This window comes from Triticum aestivum, chromosome 1B, assembly GCF_018294505.1.
Source record: "Triticum aestivum cultivar Chinese Spring chromosome 1B, IWGSC CS RefSeq v2.1, whole genome shotgun sequence".
Classification (NCBI taxonomy): domain Eukaryota; kingdom Viridiplantae; phylum Streptophyta; class Magnoliopsida; order Poales; family Poaceae; genus Triticum; species Triticum aestivum.
The window spans coordinates 670528851-670552710 of NC_057795.1; the positions used below are offsets into that span (position 1 = coordinate 670528851).

Genomic DNA, 23860 nt, shown 5'->3' on the forward strand with positions numbered 1-23860 from the left:
CTTGACTTGGAGCTTCTTTCTTTGCTTCTACTCTTGTAGAATTTGTTGAAGTTCTTCACCATTAAGCTCAATTCTTCATTGAAGGTTTGTTTCTCACTTGATGATGTGGGGGCTTCACATGAGGCTTTGTAAGCACCACTTGACTTGTTGTGAAGTTCCTCCTTATCCTTGAGTGACATCTCATGAGTAACAATTCTCCCAATGACTTCCGTTGGCTTGAGATCTTTGTAGTTTGGCATCATTTGGATCAATGTGCACACGGTATCATACTTTCCATCCAATGATCTTAGGATCTTCTTAATGATGAATCTGTCGGTCATCTCTTCACTCCCTAAGCCGGCGATCTCATTTGTGATGAGAGCAAGCCTAGAGTACATTTCAGCGACACCTTCACCATCCTTCATCTTGAACTTGTCAAGCTGACTTTGGAGCACATCCAGCTTGGATTCCTTGATGGAGTCAGTACCTTCATGCAAATCAATCAAAGTATCCCAAATTTCCTTTGCATTCTTAAGACGGCTGATTTTGTTGAATTCTTCGGGGCACAATCCGTTGAAGATGATATCACAAGCTTGAGCGTTGTATTGCAGCATCTTCAATTCATCCGCATTAGCTTCACAGTTCGGCTCTCTCCCATCAAAGATTCACCTTGCAAGCCAATACAAATAATAGCCCAAACGGCGGGGTTATGTCCGAGAATATGCATTTTCATCTTATGTTTCCAACTAGCAAAATTAGTACCATCAAAGTAAGGACCTCTACGGTGATAATTAACCTCGCTAGACGCCATACTCTTCTAGGTTGTGAAACCAAGGCTATGACCATCAAAAGCTATGGAAATCAAAGAAAATGGAGACCAAAGCTCTGAAACCACTTGTAGGACCTTGAAGTATGTCTAGAGGGGGGTGATTAGACTACTTGACCAATTAAAAACTTAACCTTTTCCCAATTTTAGAGTTTGGCAGATTTTAGCAATCTTTGGACAAGTCAAGCAATCATCACACAATTCAAGCAAGCATGCAAAGAGTATATGAGCAGTGGAAATTAAAGCATGCAACTTGCAAGAATGTAAAGGGAACGGTTTGGAGGATTCAAACGCAATTGGAGACACGGATGTTTTTGGCGTGGTTCCGTAGGTGGTGCTATCGTACATCCACATTGATGGAGACTTCAACCCACGAAGGGTAACGGTTGCGCGAGTCCACGGAGGGCTCCACCCACGAAGGGTCCATGAAGAAGCAACCTTGTCTATCCCACCATGGTCGTCGCCCATGAAGAACTTGCCTCACTAGAGGTAGATCTTCACGAAGTAGGCGATCTCCTTGCCCTTACAAACTCCTTGGTTCAACTCCACAATCTTGTCGGAGGCTCCCAAGTGACACCTAGCCAATCCAGGAGACACCACTCTCCAAGAAGTAACAAATGGTGCGTTGATGATGAACTCCTTGCTCTTGTGCTTCAAATGATAGTCTCCCCAACACTCAACTCTCTCTCATGGGATTTGGATCTGGTGGAAAGAAGATTTGAGTGAAAAGCAACTTGGGGAAGGCTAGAGATCAAGATTCATATGGTAGGAATGGAATATCTTGTCCTCAACACATGAGTAGGTGGTTCTCTCTCAGAAATGGTAAGTTAGAAGTGTAGGTTTGTTCTGATGGCTCTCTCCACGAATGAAGAGGAGGTGGAGGGGTATATATAGCCTCCACACAAAATCTAACCGTTACACACAATTTACCAAACTCGGTGGGACCGAATCAACAAACTCGGTCGGACCGATTCAGTAAACCTAGTGACCATTAGGATTTTCGGTGGGACCGACATGCAACTCGGTAGGACCGATATGGTTAGGGTTAGGGCATAACGTAATCTCGGTGAGACCGATTACACAAACTCGGTGAGACCGATTTTGGTAATAGGCTAACCAGAGAGTTGGTCAGGTAAACTTGGTGGGACCGATTCGCTCTTTTTGGTGAGACCGAAACGTTACGAAGGGGAAACAGAGAGTTTACATTGCAATCTCGGTGGGACCGATCTCTCACTTCGGTTAGACCGAAATGTTACGAAGGGAAACATAGAGATTACAATCCCATCTCGGTGAGACCGAGATCCCTATCGATAAGACCGATTTGCCTAGGGTTTGTGGCAGTGGCTATGACATTTGAACTCAGTGGCGCCGGATAGAAAGAATCGGTGTGACCGATTTTGACTTTTGGTTTAGGTCATATGAGGATGTGAGAAAGTAGTTGAGGGTATTTGGAGCATATCACTAAGCACTTGAAGCAAGAGTCTCATTAAGAACACCTCATCCCTCCTTGATAGTATTGGCTTTTCCTATAGACTCAATGTGATCTTGGATCACTAAAATGTAAAATGAAGAGTCTTGAGCTTTTGAGCTTGAGCCAATCCTTTGTCCTTGATATTTTGAGGGATCCACTTTCATCATCCATGCCATGCCATTCATTGAGCTTTCCTGAAATAATAGTCTTGGAGTAGCATTAGCTCAATAAGCTATATGTTGTTGTGGATTACCAAAACCACCTAGGGATAGTTGCACTTTCAAAATCGGTCCGACCGAGTCTGTTGAATCGGTCCCACCGAGTTTGGTAAATTATGTGTAACGGTTAGATTTTGTGTGGAGGCTATATATACCCCTCCACCTCCTCTTCATTCGTGGAGAGAGCCATCAGAACAAACCTACACTTCCAACTTATCATTTCTGAGAGAGAACTACCTACTCATGTGTTGAGGCCAAGATATTCCATTCCTACCATATGAATCTTGATCTCTAGCCTTCCCCAAGTTGCTTTCCACTCAAATCTTCTTTCCACCAGATCCAAATCCTATGAGAGAGAGTTGAGTGTTGGGGAGACTATCATTTGAAGCACAAGAGCAAGGAGTTCATCATCAACGCACCATTTGTTACTTCTTGGAGAGTGGTGTCTCCTGGATTGGCTAGGTGTCACTTGGGAGCCTCCGACAAGATTGTGGAGTTGAACCAAGGAGTTTGTAAGGGCAAGGAGATCGCCTACTTCGTGAAGATCTACCGCTAGTGAGGCAAGTCCTTTGTGGGCGACGGCCATGGTGGGATAGACAAGGTTGCTTCTTCGTGGACCCTTCGTGGGTGGAGCCCTCCGTGGACTCGCGCAACCGTTACCCTTCATGGGTTGAAGTCTCCATCAATGTGGATGTACGATAGCACCACCTATCGGAACCACGCCAAAAACATCCGTGTCTCCAATTGCGTTTGAATCCTCCAAACCATTCTCTTTACATTCTTGCAAGTTGCATGCTTTAATTTCCGCTGCTCATATACTTTTTGCATGCTTGCTTGAATTGTGTGATGATTGCTTGACTTGTCCAAAGATTGCTAAAATCTGTCAAACTCTAAAATTGGGAAAAGGTTAAGTTTTTAATTGGTCAAGTAGTCTAATCACCCCCCTCTAGACATACTTCAAGGTCCTACACGCTTCGCCCGAGGGAATAGAACACCATGCCACGTTGTGATCCCTGGCCACCATACCTACCTAGTAGCTCCTGTATCCGATACGAAAGAAGCATCAGTATGAAATTTAACCTTACCAATGTCTGGGACCTGCCAATGGATGACAGCCGCAACACCTGTCTCTTGGTCCCTGTTCGCAACAATATCATTATGCTGCCTGTTACTACGTGCTTTGTTGACAATCATATCTGATCCCAAGGGATCCCTTGCAGCTTCTCCATGTGGATCACTCAAATCAGTACAGGAAGGGATGTTGAGAAAATAAGATCGGTTAACCTCAGGAACACACGTCTAGGAATTCCAGTATTAGTTTGCTTCCTCCAATTAAATCCAAACACTCTGAATCTGGTGCATGGTCAAATCAAATGGCAGGAAGCAAGAGTCAATGGATCACGGATTAAAAAAAATCACCAGCATGCTATAAGAGCAGTTTATAAGGGAGGAAGATGTACATGTAGAAGAATTTAGATTCACCAAGCCCGCATCCTCGGCGACGCGGCAGGGGCGGTGATGGCTTCCATTTGTCCCGTCCAACACATGTGGCAGCGGAAAGAGATAAGCGTCGACCGTGGGGGGATTCAACCCGCACTGACCATCTAGGAGAGAAAGTAATGATTCTGTCCTTCCCCCATCCCTTTCATGTGTGGTTCTGGTAGGGAGATCGATAGTCGGGGGGATATCGAGAGTCGGGGGGAGAAGCAGAGAAGATCGAGAGTCCGTGGGGTGATCGAGAGTCTGGGCAATTAACACAATCGTGAAGGGCTGGAAGATTTGTGCCGTTAGCAGGTGGGCTTAGCGCTTCAGTCAATGGACTTTACCGAGTTGTTCACAAAACAGAACAGATATGATGTGGCATCATGCAGAGGAGCAGTTGCTGATGATGTGGCGAGCTTGTGGGGGGAGAAGTAGAGAACATCGAGAGCCCGTGGGGTGATCGAGAGTCTGGGCAATTAACACAATCATGAAGGGTTGGAAGATTTGTGCCGTTAGCAGGTGGGCTTAGCGCTTCAGTCAATGGACTTTACCGAGTTGTTCACAAAACGGAACAAATGTGATGTGGCATCATGCAGAGGAGCAGTTGCTGATGATGTGGCGAGCTTGCGGGGGGAGAAGCAGAGAAGATCGAGAGCCCGTGGGGTGATCCAGAGTCTAGGCAATTAACACAATCGTGAAGGGTTGGAAGATTTGTGCCGTTAGCATGTGGGCTTAGCGCTTCAGTCAATGGACTTTACCGAGTTGTTCACAAAACGGAACAGATATGATGTGGCATCATGCAGAGGAGCAGTTGCTGATGATGTGGCGAGCTTGCGGGGGGAGAAGCAGAGAAGATCGAGAGCCCGTGGGGTGATCGAGAGTGTGGGCAATTAACACAATCGTGAAGGGTTGGAAGATTTGTGCCGTTAGCAGGTGGGCTTAGAGCTTCAGTCAATGGACTTTACCGAGTTGTTCACAAAACAGAATAGATATGATGTGGCATCATGCAGAGGAGCAGTTGCTGATGATGTGGCGAGCTTGCTGATGTGGACGGGCTGCATGTCAAGAAAAATAGGTTAGTGGGGATCAACTATTTAGGTATTATAGATAAGAAGAGAATTGGCCAATTTATAAGAAAAACTTGCCAAAAACTGATACATGCATGAGAAGCGCACACACCAATTTTGAGGTTGCGCACCACCCGAGTTGACGACATTGCCACATAAGTGATAATAGACGACACCCAACCACCCAACACCGATTTTCAAAGCCGCCTCTCTGACATACACACTGACCCCGAGGACAAAGGCCAGCCTGGTTAATAGCTCTATCACCCTAGTGACCAAAGTCAAGACCCTCACGCAAGACGGATCCGCCGCTCCGACTTCCAACCCAGCCCCGAGGCCGCGAACCAGACTGGTCAACAACATTGCCGCCCAAGCGACCAAAGCCTACACCACACACAAGAGAGTTTCGGAACCCGCTCCGACTTCTACATCAGCCCCGAGGACGCGAACCATACTAGTCAACGATATTGCCGCACAAGTGACCAAAGCCTACACCACGTGCTGGAGAGTTTCGAAGTTGCCGCTCCACCTTCCACATTCGCCCCGGGGCTGCACACTCGCCTAGCCACCGACGAAGCTTATGAAGCCACAGAGCCACCACCAACAGACGATAGGCCGGACCTCCAAGGCTTCGCCCCATGGGAAAATGATGTGACCTCCAAGACCGTCGTCGACGCCCGCTTCAACCAGGGCTGAAGCATGGCTTTCACCTAGAGAACTTGAGTCCAAGATGATGAGGGAGGTGAAGAGACTCCACGACGACGCCTCCAAGGAGGGAATGACATCCTAGGACGCCGCCGATGCTGGCATCGACTGAGGTCGGGCTAGATTTTCTCCTGGAGTTCACCAAATTCGTCTTCACCATAGTCAATCTGGCCAATCGACATAGGCAGCAACAAACCGCACTAGTCAGCTCACCGCCACCATCCACCAGCAATACGGATAGCAACGCCTGCCCCTCGCACAGTCGAGCCACCATCCTCCACAGCCCTGCTGCTCCAGAAGACCCGCATCACACACACACCGGCCGCTTCCAAACCGTGCCATCGCGACACCTATTGCGCAGCCACCGCTGACCGAAACCAGCCGCCGGAACCATGCCACAAGAGCCAGCCCACGTAGCAGCCGTTGTCCTCTACCACTTCCATTTGTGCCTCCTCCTCCCTTCGCTGATGAAGAACTGATGGATCTGCATCTGCTCTCGCCGCCACCGGATTTGGCGTTTCCGGCAGCCAGCGGCTGCTCCTTGCCATGGATTGGTTGGGAAGCGGACCGCACATCCCCGACAACGCCTCCGGGCCGAATGCAAGTACCGACTCCTCCTCTAGCCACTTGAGTCTCTTGCGTCAGAGGTTCGCCGGCAGATACACGCCCAGCCGTCGCACGAGCTTAGCGCTGGCACACGCAGTGGCTTGCCGGCTCGCCGTTGCCGGTCATACAGTGGGACGATTGCACGCGGCAGGTGGTGCACCGAGTTTCTACCACGCCGCAACATCCCGGATGGTTGTTCTTCAAGTGCACAAATGATGGGGTATGTGCTTGTTTTGGTTTGGCATTTCACCGGATTCGGCGCAATTTGAGTAGCTCATTATTTGCTCATCTATGTATGTAGGATGGATGCAAGTTTTGGTATTGGAAAGAAGAGTACATCGATCTACTGATATAATGAAAATTGATAGATGTTCATGCACTCGTTGCAAGAGGCTAGACATGAGACCCTGATGTGATTAGAGATGACATTAGATGCGAAGCACCGTCTACTTCTTTAGAGTAGAAGAAGAAAAAAGTGTTGAAGCTTGAGAATATGCAGATCAACAATGAAGACATAAAGAAGATATTAATCCAAGGAGCAGTTAGGGCAATTGGATATCTTCTAAAATGTCTAATTATGGTTCTTGTTTTTTTTGTCTTGCTCTCGTGGTGAAGAATCGGTGAATTATGTACTCTAATGTCATAGAATGAAATAAAGAATCAAAGAAATGTGTTTCGGTGGCCGAAAATGAAAAGCAAATGAAAAAAAATACTCCTTTATATATAGGGGATCGACTAGGACAGTTGAAAGTTTAGTGGAGTATATATACTCCAGCAGGCTTTACTCCGCCAGATACTCTGCTATTTTTAGGGGATCGCTTAGAAATGCTCTAAGGTAGAGCATATCCAGTTTATCATACGAAATATATAACAAGATGTGTTTCTCATAGAACTATGAAATCAAGATAATCTCGTGCCATGTGACATATGTAGTAAGCAATCCAAACTAATATGAAAAATAATCTCGTGCTTTGAGTGAGTTGCAGTAAACTACTCCCTCCGTCCGGAAATACTTGTCATCAAAATGAATAAAAGAGGATGTATCTAGATGTATTTTAGTTCTACATACATCTTTTTTGTCCATTTCGATGACAAGTATTTTCGGACGGAGGGAGTATGAAATACTCCCATGTCAAAATATAGTGTATATTAGTTTTCAGGGTATGTACTTAAAAATCAAAAATTGAAAAGACCATCTAGAAGCATCTCTGCTTCAGATCTTTGATGATATATGTAACTTTGGAATAGATAATCCAAGACATACATGGAGTTCTCGGTGACTTCATCGATATTTGTGAATCCACCTTTAGTATGCATTGTACACGCATGTGTGTGTGCGTATGTTCTTTTTTTTTCGCGGGGGAAGGTAGAAATGCGTGTGTGCGTGTTGTGGTGAAGCTTTGGTTGTTTGAAATCGAATATAGTGCATCAATGATGTCAGCCGACCATGTGTTAGGGTGAACCTTTGGTTTGCTTGAAATCGAATACTAGCTCTGCTTCCTCCCAAAACACCTTTGCATAATCACATGTGATCAAAGTATGATATAAGGTCTCCTCCCCATGTCCACACAGTGGACAGAACGATGTATCACTGATGTGTGGACGGTGTGCAATTCCGATCCGCGCGACTTGGAAGAAAATCCTTTATTACTCGGCATCAAAACTCTGATTTTGGGGAGTAACGTGAGCTTCCACGACGATTTCTAATGAGCCTCATTTGCTCTCCACTAGTCCAATGACAAGTCAGAATGAGGTGGCAGCCTACCACAATTAGACTACCAATCCAGTAATGACATGTCAGACCACCAAAGTGCTCCCACAAATAAGTTAACTAATCGTAGCATATCTCGGTGGTGCAAACCTTTCCAATCAATCTCCCTGATAGATCCTCGGAAACGTTTTACTTGATCACAAACTGAAGAGGCCCTCTAGAAACATCTCTGTTTCTTAGCTCGTCGACGATATATGTAACTTTGGAATAGATAATCCACGACAGACATGGCGTCCTTGGTGACTTCGTCGATATTAATCTCCGGGAATCCACCCTTTAGGCATTGTACATGCATGTGCGTGTGCGTGCTGTGAACCATATGCTCTTGAGTAGTCGAATGGGGCAATGCCAAGTTAGAATGAGATGCCAGTCCACCACAATCACTCACCCAATCCAGTAATGACATGTCAGACCACCAAAGTCCTCCCACAAACCTCATACCTTTTTTTTCTTTTGGCGAGAACACAAACAACTTAATTAGGTTTTAATCAAATTTCAAATAGTTTGTGCTAGTGTGCAAACTTAATTAGTTATAACATCTCTGTTTCTCAGCTCTTCGACGACATTTGTGATTTTGACTAAACAGACATGTCGGTGTTGCGCCAGTGTTGAGTGATGACTTGATCAATCAGCATCTACAGCCAAGCGTCCCAAACCCGCCCCAAACCCCGGCGGACGGTCCGGTCAGTCGGTCACGAAAAAGCGGCACAGACAAGCGCCTCAAACGGGCCTCAAACGCCCGGGCTGACCGGCACCCCTCATATCCAGCCCAAATATGCGGCGGATATGTGGGCACCCGGGCGCCCGCTACGTCTGTCCCGGCCCACTCATCTGACCCCACATATATTCCTCCCCGTCCGCTCGCCTGACCAAACCCTAGCCATTTCATTCCACTCCCCTCCATTCTCCTCTGCTATCCAAGCCCTTGTCCGACGATCTTCGTCCTTCTCCGGCATGGCGGGCAACGGATCCGAGTCCTACACCTCCAGATCCGTTGACCCCAAGCTCGTCCCACGCGGCCCCGAGGATGAGATGGCCGTTTGGCTTGCGCTCCACCGCTCCCTCGAGGAGGCGGACTGACGGTAGCGCCCAGACTCCTTCTGTTGAGAATCCGTTGTGTCCGCCCAAATGGCGTATGGATCCGGCGCTAGGTGTGCCATCGCTGCCTCACCAAAGGCGTGCGGTCCATCTGGCGCCCAAACTTGGTGGCGGACGCGCAACTCCTCTGTTGGCACGACGCGGCCATGGACGCACCTTGGGCGTTGTCCGATGTAGTGCGGCGTGCCCACCGTGCGAAGCAGCGAGCGCGGGAGCTGGCAGCAGCCCTCGTGGTGGATGTTGACGAGGCGGAGTTGCATTCTCCGATGCCCCGTATGGTGCACCAGTCCAGGCGCCGCAACCGCGTCGTGTTGGATGTTGCCGGTTCGTCCCAGGACAGATCCATCACTGAGCTGACGTACACCAGCATCGTCATTGTTCTGGGACGGCGGTGCCTTTAGTCCCGTGAGCCGGATCATGTCCCACGTCCTAGTCAATCTCGCCGGTGATCGAACCAACACTATGGAGCGCACCCGGCCGCCGGACATGGGCACGACAAAGCCGAACGAGCTCCGCTTAAAGATCGGTTTACGTTGCATATAATATTATGGATTTGAGATTTCTAATTTGGGGTATCCGATTGTAGTATGAAATATTTAAAGCATGACCGGTCACTGTTGTGACGCGTCCTGGCGCGTCCGCGAGCATTTGATGGGTCGGATTTGCCAAGTCCGGCTGCACATGCTCTAACCCCATTGAATCCAATATTTAGTACTAGGCACTGTGTGGGTGCTTGCGTGTGAGCTAGCATTCTGATGAGCCTCATTTGCTCTCCACTAGTCCAATGACAAGTCAGAATGAGGTGGCAGCCTACCACAATTAGACTACCAATCCAGCAATGACATATTGGACCACCAAAGCGCTCCCACGAACAACTTAATTAATATAGCATATCTTGGTGGTGCAAACCTTTCCAATCAATCTCCCTGATAGATCCCTGGAAACGTTTTAAACAAAGCTGCCCCAATCATGACTCGCTTGAACTCGCTTAAACAAAACTCTAATCTAAATATCTAGTGGTGAGCTGGGAAAGAAATATCGAAGTCGCATGGCTCGCCGAGTCGCCACTCAACAACTTTGCCGATCCGTTAGTGGCAGCGAGTGGCAGGATTTTCTCCGGCGTCCTGCCGACCTTGTTTACCTGATGTATCGGCGATGTATATTTACTGTTCTGGTTCCTAGGTGGTGGCATGATTTGTGAACCATATGCCATGCACATGTATGTGCTTCCCCGGTAGGCTGGCATCAGTCGTTTGTGCGCATTCTGTGGCCTCGCGCGCTATCTGTACTAGTAAGTTTCACGCGCTTTTTTTTTTTTTAGAAAAGGAGGATGACCTCCGGCCTCTGCATCTGGTAGATGCATACGGCCATTTTATTGATTATTCTTGAGGACCTTACAAAGTGTTATAACAATAAGCCGGAATCCACCAACTAGGCAACATATGCCGGTACTCCTATCCATATGATGAAGGGGTGCTAGCTGGGCCACTACCCAGACCACTCACCTAAACCTAACATCAAAAGCCGGAATCCCCAGCCTAGCCACATACCGGGTCTGGGGCATAAACCGGGGTGACGCACTCACAGGTGTCGTCTCCACCATCTTCCACTGGTCCATCTCCAAGCAGATTGAGGTGCCAACCTTGGCAGGCCCTCCGCCATCAACGCCACCATGACGCCAAATGACGACCACCACCTACGATAGAACATCACCAAGCAGATGGAGCGCTACCACAAGATAAAGATCAGCGGTAGAATAGATAAATCGCCGCACACATTGCCGCCGCCAAACACCTCACACGCACCACGAAGCGCCCACCGTGCTTCCGGGGACCCCAGGCGACGCCTCAAGAAGGAGCGCGACGAAGGTACGACCCCGTCGCTCGCAAGGGGAACTAGAGCTTTCGCCCAAATGAATAGCACAATGAGAGACGGGATAGGACCTCGACAAGGCCTCCAAGAAGGGAACCGACGCCCACAAGGCGCCGCCATTGTCGTGGCCTCCGCCGACGGCCAAGGGTTTCCCCCGATCCCGCCCCCGTCCCAACCACCCGGCCAAAGACCTGGCCAGGGGAGCGCCCGCAGCCGGAGAAGGCGTCGGACTTCATCGTAGCAGGCACGCCGGGTGACGGGGCACCCCGACCCACCGTAGTAGACGTCCACCGAGACCTCGCCGCCCGCACAGCCGAAGTCGCGGACCACCAGCTCCCACGGCCGTCGGCCGTCGAGAGGCCACGCCGTCCACACCGTCCGAGGCCGCCGCCCCGGCATCCACCCACCGCGCACATCCCATCAAAACACGGAGAGCGACCCACACCGCCGCCACCAGGGAGACCACGCCGCGAGCACCCAAGCCGGGCGACGAAGCAGGGCCGCGCCCGCCAGATCCGGGCAGATCCGGCGATCCCCGGCCCACCAGCCGCCAGAGAGGAGCCAACCCCGATCCAGGGCCGAGCCGGCCTGATCTGGCAGTTCGGCGGCCACCAGGAGTTGAGGAGGCGGGCGGCGGCGTCTGATGCGGGGAGGGGGCGCCTCCATGTCGAGGCGGGTGCGCGGGGAAGCCCCGCCGCCGCCCACTGCCGCGCGGGCGGCTGCCGGCGGCGGCGGGGGAGGAGGAGGGGAGGCGGGGGGAAACCTGGGGGCGGCTAGGGTTTCGCCCCCGAGTCGCCCGGAGCGGACGACACGGGGGGACGCCTTAAAATGGGGGCACGCGCTTGACTGATGGATTATCCATGGAGCACATTGGTGAGTTTTATATCTTCGCATTTGGAAGCTCACCTCCAATGCTTGCTACTCCACTATCTCGGGCTTTTGCCATCTTTGCAAATGTCATATACCCCGGGACACATCCTATTCCAATGCCAATATACACATATAATCTGGTGCATGATCAAAGATTGGCTTTCGCCGCAAAATAAAGATATTGGCTTGGAAAAAGGGACCTCGATCCCGGAAATTGGCAACATTCAACTCCACCCACACTTGGTGAACCAAAGCGGTCGACTCAAATGAGCAACCAAACAATGCCATGCCCTATCTTCTTAAGCATGTGCCATGGGAGATTTTGAATGAGGAATGCTCGAATTTTTCACAACTTTGCATCTTTGCGTATATCACCCGGGTGAAACACTTAGGGGAGATCATTCCTGGAGAGTAGTTTTTTCTTTTTTTGTGAATTTCCTGGAAAGCAGTCTGTTTGCTCCTTTTTGAATACGACTATGTACTTGATCTTTACTCCTTGCTCATTTAATGAAAAGGTAAAACTTAATTAAACATTTACCATCTAAAATACTTCCTACGTTTTAAATATAAGTTTTTTTAGAGATTCCAATATGGACTACATACAGAGCAAAATAAGTGATTGTACACTCTAAAATATGTCTATATACATCTGTATGTAGTTTCTATTAGAATCTCTAAACAGAATTATATTTAGGAACGGGGGAAGTATGAGATGGTGAGCATATTAGAATGTGAAGCATCTATTTAGTTTCTTCTATGTTTATGGATTAGTAGAAATGTCTGTCTTTGCTTAGAAAAATGTGACTTGTACACGCTAGTTAGATTAATTGCCTGCAAAATATCCTGGATAGTGGTGCGTTAAATCCTTTTTATACGGCGGCTGAATCGTAATACTCCTTTTTTGACATCAAAATCGTGGTACTCCTAGTTATGTGATTAGACAGGTATCGGCTCCGTCAAGCTAAAAAAATCCATCCACTGGGACCGGCCAGACAGCAAACGGGTAAGTTTCTGGAACAGCCTTCTAGCTTCTATGTTTTTTAAGGGAAATACCGTATAGCTTCTAGGTGGTTCCCGCAGCTGGTTCAGGGTGGACCTCTGCGACTCATGGCAGGAGAGGCGAATCCGGCGCATGCTAGCCGTTGGATACATAGTGCTGACGATTGATGAACGGTAGATGTTAATGTAGTGTGGGAAATCAATGGCTCCAACTCAAAGGTGTTTTGGCGGGAAGCTGGAAGGGAAGTGGTAAATCCAAATCTGAAACTGCTACACTATAGTAGTAGAGAAACTTTGGAAATGCAGCTTCTCAATTTTCGGCCATGATTTGTGAACCATATGCCATGCATGTGTGTGCGTTTCCCTGATAGGCAGGCAGATACGCATCAGTTTGTGAGTGTGCATTTTATGTGGCCACGCTATCTTTTTTTCCTTTCGGGAAAACATTCAATCTATTCATCTGCAATCATGGCGGTAAAACGAACACCAGAAATAATAAAAATTACATCCAGATCTGTAGACCACCTAGCGATGACTACAAGCACTGAAGCGAGCCGAAGGCGCGCCGCCGTCATCACCCCTTCTTCACCGGAGCGGGGCAAAACTTGTTGTAGTACACAGTCGGAAAATTGTCGTGTTAAGGCACCATAGGACCAACGCACCAGAACAGCAACCGCCGTCGATGAAGAGTAGCGTAGATCGGAAGGATCCAACCTGAAAACACACGAACGTAGAGGAACGACGAACAGATCCGAGCAAATCCACCAAGGACATATCCACCAGAGACACACATCCACACGTCCACCGACGATGCTAAACGCATCACCGGAACGGGGGCTAGGCGGGAAAAACCCTATTCCATCTATGTATTAAATGAGGTGGCCACGCTATCTAACACCGGCTATGGGCAGAGGGGAAATGATTAAATCAGTATATAGTTATACTCTTTTCGTTCGAAACTATAAAATGTATTAGATTTTCCAAACGTTATATCTTTCCATCTTGGACCGACTTTAAATATCATCATTTAGAATACCAAGTAAATATGAGCATAAATTTGATGGCTAATAATAGAAATTTGGTATTGTGAGTATCGATATTTTTCTGTAATCAAAGATAGAAGAGTTTGTCTTTAAAAAAAATACACCTTATATTTTGGAACAGTGAGAGTATATGTGTAGTTTGTGTCAGGCCAAAGTATGAAAATCCCTATAAAATTATATACTCCTCAGGTCAGGTTTATAGGATCAGCGTGGGTTTTAGATCGTCAATTTTACTAACGAAACATGTATTATATGCCATCAAAAGCATACTACTGGGTTCGTATTAGAATAAAGTTTATGAACATATAATTTATGTCGCCTTTAACATATATTTTGTCATTTAAATTGACAACCTTGGAACATGTGCACGCCCAATGCACCCATTAGGAGGAGTACATAGATTAAGAGATGGTTGTGTCGGTGTGGACATAGCCATGCTCCCAAGACTATTCGGACCACTGACTTCTATTATGCTAAATTGATAAACCTAATAAATTAAACTATTATGTTGTGAAAGTAGTTTTCCAGAAAAATTGATAAGTTTGGAGGAGGTTTTATCACATGTCCTGTCATATTTTACTGATAAGTATGACCAGTAGTACTATGTCACAACTAATGGGATAAAACTGGAGACATGTATAGGTTTCACAAAGGTTTCAAACCGACCTAGAAAATATAGTTCATATGTGGAGCAAAATTCACATAAATAACTCAATTAAAATGTAGTTCGGCAATTGCTAGACCAAGTCATTTGCATTGGGGTGAATTATGATAATTCTATTTTTATGAGCCCCTTTTATATGTTTCCCTTTTATTGGGGTGATATATAGCTCATTGAAAAAAAAATTAAGTTTTATTTTTGCTAACAGAATGTAGAGGCATGTATCCATATTGTGGTAGGCTTAGTGGTTCTACTTTTTGAGAGATAAGTGTATGACTCCCCTAATCAGTAATGTTCATGGTAGACACCCGTCAACTCTCTAAGACCCGTTCATAATGTTCATGGGAATTCGATTTAGCTAACATAGCACCTGCTTGTCAATTTGTTTCACCAACATACTTTTTATGTGAAAATGAACACTTATCGTCGTTCAAATTTCAGATAAAATAAATACTAAAGCTGGGACTGAATGAAAATATACAAAAGAGAAAAACAAAAACTATATTAGAGGGGTGATATTAAAGAGAATAAAATAGTTTATAGAAAATAAAGTATAGAATGTATTCAATATAGAATGGAAAGGCAAATCCCTTACAGGCAGCGAACTGAGCATAGCCCAGATGGCTAGGTCCGAACCAACCCATTAGGGTTCAAGTCCTAGACTTGACAATGATAGTCGCATTTTCCTTGTTTCAGGACTTCCGGCGAGGTACCCGTCTGGCTACGAAAGCGTTTGTGGCTACTTCGCCAATTTCAAGATGTTGTGTTTGGTCATGTGTTCGATTATAGGGTTGAGTGTATATGCGTTTGTACTCTGTTAAAATGATCACTTACAGGCGCAACGTATGTAGAAAATGGGGGAACTAAGAACTTATACAATTATCAAAATCTTCCTTTTGAACTTTTTTGATAATTTCTCATCATTTGTATTTCTTATTATGGTTATTACTGTTTTAGAATCTCATTTTGTTATGGAGTTATGTTTTTCGTTTTAAAGTGCTTCATTTTCTATTCTTCATTCCAGTTTATTGAATATTTACTTTGTTTCTAGATAGATACTTTTGAATTCCCCAAAAATATATTCAATTTCCATGAATATTTGTGATACCATACTAAAATACTTCCCCAAAATGGGGATGACCTTGAGTCGGTGATTTGTTTTCACAGAGAAATTATGATTTTAACACAATACAATCGCAAACGCTCATATACACGCGCGTACACTCACCTCCCTTATGAATGTACGCACACATACCCTTCCCCTATGAGCACCGCCGACATAATGAGCAAACACACCATCTTGAGATTAACGAAGTCATCATGGGCGCATCGTAATCGACGGGAGCATCTCCTCCCACTGAATGAACATCGGCGAAAAACCTAAAATATATCTAGAGATATGTGAGCACCAATGCCAAGTCTAGGACTTAAACCTAGTGGGTTGATTCCACCACAAGGAAGTTAACCATATGAGGTACGCTTAGTTCACTTAGAGAAATCATGTTAGGTAAAGCAATTTGACATGCTTGTCGCCATGTGCGTGAAAAACACCTCTAGGCTTCGTAGAGGAATTGGGGCGTAAGATGAACGATGATTTGGTGAGTTGAGAGGTGTCCCTGTAATCAGATTAGAGTTAAGGGTTTATGATTAAACTCATATCATAATAGTACAGGGTGTATTCCATGCTTATACATTTGCTTCTAGTACAGGGGGTATCCCAATGCAAACAGTACCGGAGATCAAAGTTTCAGATAACTTAAGATATATCTAAAGCAAAGATAGCAGAAGGGAGTATCGAACTTGCATACACAGGAGGCGTTGAGCATTACTTATATTCCCCACGTCCGTCCAAATGTGCACCTCCTTTATTTCTCCCCTAATGATGGAGATGGCCACTAAGGTAATGAATCATCAGGTGCACAGGGTGTTGCATCGATCGATCGACCAAGCGCGAGGCCTATAAATTGGGAGTGCTGTTTCAGAACAAGTCACAGCCACCAGCACATGCACACACGCCAGCCGTTGGGTGGGTGGGCGAGCTTGCAATAGAGCTTAAGCATGGCCGTGAAGATGGCATCGGACGGCCTGTGGCAGGGCGAGAACCCTCTGGACTTCGCGCTGCCGCTGCTCGCGGTGCAGATAGCCGTGGTGCTCGTCGTCACGCAGGGCCTCGCCTTCACCCTCAAGCCCCTGCGCCAGCCTAGGGTCGTCGCAGAGATCCTGGTATTCATATTATACATATATACGCTCCTTTAACTCTTCTTTTGTGTACGTATATACCGTGTGATATTGGTAAAGTGGAGAAGATAATAACCTGAGTCCCGAGACATACTACATGCATGGCTTGACATCGTCGTATCTGGTATGTATATAGGCTCCCAAAAAGAGAGCCATTATTAACGCCAACGCAATTGTGTGCGCAGAATATAGCACATTTCGGTTGCAATGCTATGTATATATTGCACAAGTGTTAAAACCAGATTTACAATGTAAGTGCACCCCTTATTGTACTCCCCCCTCCGGGAAATACTTGTTGAAGAAATAGATAAAATGAATGTAGGTAGAACTACAGTACATCCAGATACATAAATTTATTCGCAAATATTTCCGGATGGGGGGAGTAGATAATAGATTTTAATTAGTGGCAATGAAATAGGAAATTATCATAGCAGAGAGATTTAGGGGTAAGGTTCCTGCTGAAATTAAGCTATAGCTGTGGCGGCATCCACTAGTAGAAGATTCGCCAACATGTGGTGTGGTGAGCAATCTTCAAATCATATACGAGTAATTTTGCAGAAGAAGTTGGCAATCAATTCAGACCATCTACCGAAAATGACAGGCAGAAAAAAGACCGCCTGGTAATGCTGCACAATTGGTGCATATATATACTGTTGCCTGTTAGCTAACACATCAAGAATTCTGGACTCGCACGACCTGACGTTCTCAACCCGTTCTGCTGCCCTGCATGACATGCGTTTGACATCACAAGATCTAGTGCACTGAAAATTTACCAGGCGCACACACTCTTTTTGAGATGCTAGACTACCGACTCAACTTTTTCTTTCCCGGCAAAAATTAAATAAAAGGTTCGAACTTTTCTGCTAGCTTTGCAATGCTGAGGTCAGCTCAAATTATTCAAACGATAATTGTTTTTGGCTCCTGAGCTCCAGAAGTTTTTTATTTTGATTTTTGTAAATGCAATTACTAGTTTGAAGAAACAAAAAAGCATCTTATATCTCAGTCATGTGATGAACATACATTGTTAATGGTGCTATTACCGTTGCTTATTTTAGATCAACATAATTGTATTATTTTCGAGGAATAATTGTTTTTTATATAGGCTACATTCGCGGAAATGCCGTTTGGTGGCCGAGCACCATGCATGCCGTAATCTGGCTCGTCAGTGTTCGTACGGATCGGCCGCAATCCCTTGTGACTCACGCGTATTTGATCTGACACCTTTTTTACACCACACCGTATTCTCCATTTTATGCACAGTGTCATCCCATGTTAACGACACTGCTCGATCAGGCTGTTCACAGGTTCCACCGACTCGCCCATCATGTATAGGCAGTGCGTCATGTACACTTCCGTGCCACAGGAATATGCAAGTTCTGAGAACATGACCATCCTCCATGATACACTAATTAGTAATTACCTTGGTTTTGGGATTAGCGGTACTAGTTCTTAAGGGAAAGTTCTCGCTGCAGGCACCTCAGATTTACCCATGATTGAGAATAAGAAACTAATTGCAATTTCTTCTGATGATTACATTTGATTTTCATAATTAAGCCACTAACCATAGTAGATTTGGCCCAACTAGTACAAAAACGTTTTAAAACATACTAAAAACAGCAACAAATGTACAAAAAAATCTTCTTTCTTCATTGAGAACTAATCATTAGACTGCCCCAAAGAATCATTCCATTACAAACATAAAAAATATTTTGGATAAATTATCCATGGATTCAACAAGCAATGCCAATTGTCTTTATTTAGTGCACACATATTTATCATCAGGTACTCACATGCCGTACATGTTCCAATGGGTGAAGTCCTTTTTCTTGGATGGGTTATTGGACTAGTCCTTAATCGACCAGATTGAACAAATATATGTCGCATCTTGTTATTTTTTACCACGCGATCACCTCACTAAAAAAATCACAATTTTACAATCGATGAAAAGTTATGCAAACAATTTTGTAGTACCAACAACAACACTTCTAATTTTAAGTACTCTAAGTAAGTACCAAAGTCCGGTCAGACGAATCATGTCGCCGCCTCCCAACCCAAGCCGCAGCCTCGGTGCCCCTCATCTTCTTGTCTGGTGGCCTCATTGGCGGCAAGAGGAGTGGGGGCCCATCCGTCTCGTTTTATTTTTCTTAGGTTTTTGCTTCTCCAACATCATCGACGAGGTGGTGGCGACGATGGCGTGTTAGAATATGGTCACTCTGGTCTCTCCCTACCTTGACGATGCTCGATCCGGCACCGATGAAGGGCCTGTGAGGGGTTTTGTCCGCAGATATTTTGGTTCCCTTCAGATCTTGATAGTTTGCAAGCGTGAGGGTTGATGCTCCAGCGATTAATAGATCTCATCTCAAAGGGCGAGCCGCTATTGCCGTCTTAAAAGCCCGGTATGGCGAGGGCGTTTGCAGATGTTAGTTTTCTTTGTTGTTGGTTGAGTGCAATTTTTAAATTTCGGCGGGTAGCATACAATCAAAGGACGGATACTAGTATGTTTTTAATGTAATTTATTTTTTGTGGTCGTTCTACATCCAATTGTCTATCCATTGTACTGATCTTTGTTCTCCTCGATATTAATTCAAAACTAATACGCCCTTTGAGTGTCTTTATTCAGAAAAAATAACACTTCTAATTCTCATCCAAATATGAAACATAGTTGTAGAAACAAGAATAAGAAAGATTTACATGGCCAATAAAATGGTCTGAATCCACGGCCCGGCTCTCACGACCAAAATACCAGCTTGTGTTTGTATTGTTTCTTTTTTCAACATAAACTATAAAATTAGAATTCAACTTTAACCTTCCATCTCCACAAAACGTCAAGAATATTCAACCCCAAAAAGAGATTTATTGAGAATAGGTGCACTGGATACTTTCCCCTCGAGGAGTAATATATCGGCGATGTCACTAACAAAGTGATAATCATTTTTCTATAAATTGTTTCTGAATATGGGGTGATTTTTAAAAAATATATGCGATGAACATATTTTAAATACAAGATGAATTTTTTTTTACATGTCATGGGCATAATCCAAATAAATAATGAAAATATTTTCAAATTTGCCATGAACTTTTTCGCATACATGACCAATATTATTCCAATACGCGATGAACATATTTTAAATACATGTTTTCACATCAAAATTGGTGAATATTTTTTAAATACATGATGAACATTTTCTAAATACGTGGTGAACAATTTTCATATACGTGACAAACATTTTCTTTCTGAATATGTGGTGGACTTGTTTTGAATACGCGGTGATTATTTTAAATACATGATGCACTTTTTTCAAATACACGATCAAGATTGTTTGTAATATGAGTCTAATAATTTAGCAGTGCCTTCAAAATATTTTTCACTCTTTTATTTTTTTATAAATGAATGAAATATAAAAAAATAGAACTTTTACAGAAATGTACGGCTATCGAAAAAATAAAGAAGAAAAAAAGGAATAACAACCAGCCTTGCATGTGCGGACGTGCGCTGTGATCGACTACAGGTGAGGGATAGCAGCAATTCAAACTCACCCAACGAGGCACATCATGTTCTTGCATCATCGCCCACGACGGAGGCTCACATACAAATACAGAAGACGAGAGAATGGCACCCCTGTATTTGCATCTGTATATAACTAAATGGTAAGAAGGCACGGATCCCAATCCCTCAACGTCCGCCCGGGATAGCGGCCTCCAGGCAGCTCAGCCTCCAAAACGCTCCACTCCTACATTCGAAACTATTTTCCCACCCCATCGTCTTTATAGTGCATTCTAAGTATCTAACATGCAAAGTAGTGTGGAAATTTTTCCCAACCTGTATTTTAGAGGGTATCACACTTGGCCTGTGTTTTAGAGGGTAACACATGATATTAACGATTAGTTCTAGAGATGTGCATTTTCCGCAACTTTAGGATTAAGGGCTAGAGATGTGCATTTTCCATTACTAGACCCAAAGTTGCCCAAAATTTGTGCTTCCCGATCGGCAAGGCTTGATAGTCGGTAGAACCGTAGAAGTAACAAATACGGGATGTGTCCCTAAAAAATCAAATACGGGATGTGTAGAAATTTGATCATAAAATATAGTCCCTCTGTCCTAAAATAAGGGACGTTGATTTAGTATATATTTAGTATAAGTAATACTAAATCTTCTACGTTTATTTTGGGATGGAAGAAGTATAAGCATTTTTAGAACAGTTTTGCTAAGTCTCAATCGACTGAGACTTAAGTCTCAGTTGATACTCTATCCGTGTGATCTTACATTGAGGTTCATGCAAAATTTTCTTTCGAGTTTTTTTCTCTCTTTTGTATGTTATGTTACTTGATTGAGATTTAGATTGACACCTAGCTACACCCTTTTTAAATCACTTGTAAATGTTTTGAATGTCTAATTTGCGCAGGGCGGCATCTTGCTCGGACCTTCGGCCCTGGGCCGGTGGGGCGCCTTCCGCCGCACACTCTTTCCGGAGTGGAGCACCGCCGCGCTCGACACCGTATCGGGCCTCGGCCTGCTCCTCTTCCTCTTCCTGGTCGGCCTCGAGCTCGACTTCTGTGCCGTTCGCCGCATGGGGCCCCGCAGCGTTGCCATCGCAGCGGCCGGCATCGTGCCCCCACTGCTCGGCGCCGCCGGTGTCGTGCCACTCCTCGACCTCGCCATCCCGGCGCCCCGCCAAGCCTCATACTTCTCGCTGTGCGTTTTCCTCGGCGCGGCGCTCTCGGTGACCGCTCTCCCCGTGCTCGCCTGCATCCTCAAGGAGCTCGGCCTCCTCGGAGTGCCCTTCGGCGAGACCGCCATGGCCGCCGCCGCCGTGAACGACGTCTTCGCGTGGACGCTCCTCGCCCTCGCTCTCGCCGTGTCCGGCGGTGGTCGCGAGCCGAAGGGGCCCGCTCTCGCGCCGGTCTACATCCTCTCGTCGGGCGCGCTCTTCGTGGCGTTCACGTTCTTCGCGCTCCGCCCTCTCATGGCGCGCCTGGCGCGCCGCGCAGGCCCCTCCAGCTCGGACGGCGACCTGACCTGCTCATGCGCCGTCGCGTGCGCGCTCCTAGCGGGCGCCGTGACCGACGCCATCGGCGTGCACCCCGTGTTCGGCGCGTTCGTGTTCGGGCTAGCTATGCCCCGGGAGGACGGCGTCGCGGAGCGCATCGGCGAGAAGGTGGCGCCGCTGGTGTCCGGGCCGATGCTGCCGCTCTACTTCGCCACGAGCGGACTGCACACGAATGTCGACAACGTCCGGGGCGTGGCGGCGTGGGGGATGGTGGCGCTCGTGGTGGCCGTGGCCGTGGTCGGGAAGTTCGCCGGGACGTTCACGGTGGCGGTCGCCGGGACCGGCATGGCCAGGCGCGAGGCGGCCGCCCTCGGCGTGGCCATGAGCGCCAAGGGGCTCGTGGAGCTCATCGTGCTCAACATCGGCAAGGAGAAGAAGGTCACACGGACGTTGTAAATTGTAGGAGTAATTTTCAGTTGCTACGTACGGGGACTCACGGGCTCATGTACGTGCAGGTGCTGGACGACACGACGTTCGCTATCTTCGTGATCATGGCGCTGACGACCACGGTGATCGCGACGCCGCTCATGACGGCGCTCTACCGGCAGCCGCCGACGGCCACCGCGCCGGAGAGCGATGGGGTGGAGCTCAAAGGAGGCGACGCTTGCCCGGCATAACTCAGGGAATATCGGTTATGCTGCATACTTCGGCAGTGATACTCGCTGCGAAATCTGCACCTATGTGAATCGTTTGGTTTGTGTGTTCGTGCATGTAGCTACGAGGCCATGCAGGCAGCTGTTGCTCTGTCTTCTTGTTGCTGTAGCTACCAGGGATCCCTGAGCGATAGCCATGTGCCGTAGTAAGCTTCGCAATGTACCATTTTGGGTTTATAGATGTAACGTCTTACGTGATCGCCCTCCGGCGATGAGCGTTCAGTGGGAGGAGACATTTCCGTCGACCACAAGGCGCCTACGATGACTTCGAAAATTTCAAGATGATATGCAGCCTAAGTCTTTCGAAGGTGCTTATAGATATAAGGAGTGTGTGTGTTTATAGAGATAACTGTATGCGCGTATTTATAAGTGCTTGCCTATGTATTGTGTTAAAAAAAACTACAAATTTCTTTCCTTTACTACAGAGGAAATAAAAGATGAGATCAATTTCATGCGCAATGAGAAAACTCTTGGGCCTGGCGGGTTTAATACCTTTTTTAAGCAAGGCTAAAGATTTATTATTTTCAATTAAGAAAGAAGGTTTTAAAAGGCCGCAATGCCAGGAACAAATAACTACTACTCTCTCTCTCTCCTGAAAAAACTACTACTCTCGTGGCATTACAATACTTAAGTAGGTGGCACTGGCCATAGCCCAAGGATGAGCCTCCTCTTTGATCTTCGGGACGACCATCATGGTCGTAGCAGTGGAGCTGCAAACGACCCTCAAGTTGCGCTCTTTCTAAATCTCCCAAGACATAAACATGAATAAGGTGGCCATAGCCTTGCTCTGATTTCCGCGCTCAATCACATTTTTAATCCACGATTCTCGAACCGAGGCCTCAAGTCTCTAGCCCTTCATTACATCACCATGCAGGCCAATCCACGATGCAACATCGGCTAAAACACGCTGGGAGAACCTGCACTGGAAGAGAAGATGTGCTGCAGTTTGCTAGACTTGCTTGCAAAGCGGGCATAGGTTGTAGTTCGGCCAGCCGGGACGGTGCAATCGATAGGTCGTCCATACTCTGTTTTTAATTATCAACCAAGCAAAAGACTTGCATTTCGGAGGGGGGCCAAACCTTCCAAACAACAGCAGGCATGATGTTAGTTCGTGTGTCCAACAAACTACACCATATGGGCAGTCGACGTCGAGTATTCTTCTTGAGAGGTGAATTTCCATAAGATAGTATCTTGCACATCGTTGTTGAGAGTAACCAATGTTGAGGATATCGCTTATCGTTTTCGTCTATGTC

General features: G+C 46.4%; 1 protein-coding gene across 1 annotated transcript; it reads left to right on the forward strand.

Moving 5' to 3' along the window:
* The first annotated feature begins 16726 nt into the window (after positions 1–16726).
* Positions 16727–22828, forward strand: LOC123082213 (cation/H(+) antiporter 20-like). Its single transcript, XM_044504592.1, has 3 exons — positions 16727–16891; positions 21310–22332; positions 22410–22828. The coding sequence occupies exons 1-3, from the start codon at positions 16727–16729 to the stop codon at positions 22569–22571; spliced, it is 1350 nt and encodes a 449-aa protein (XP_044360527.1). The 3' UTR covers positions 22572–22828.
* The last annotated feature ends 1032 nt before the right edge of the window (positions 22829–23860 follow it).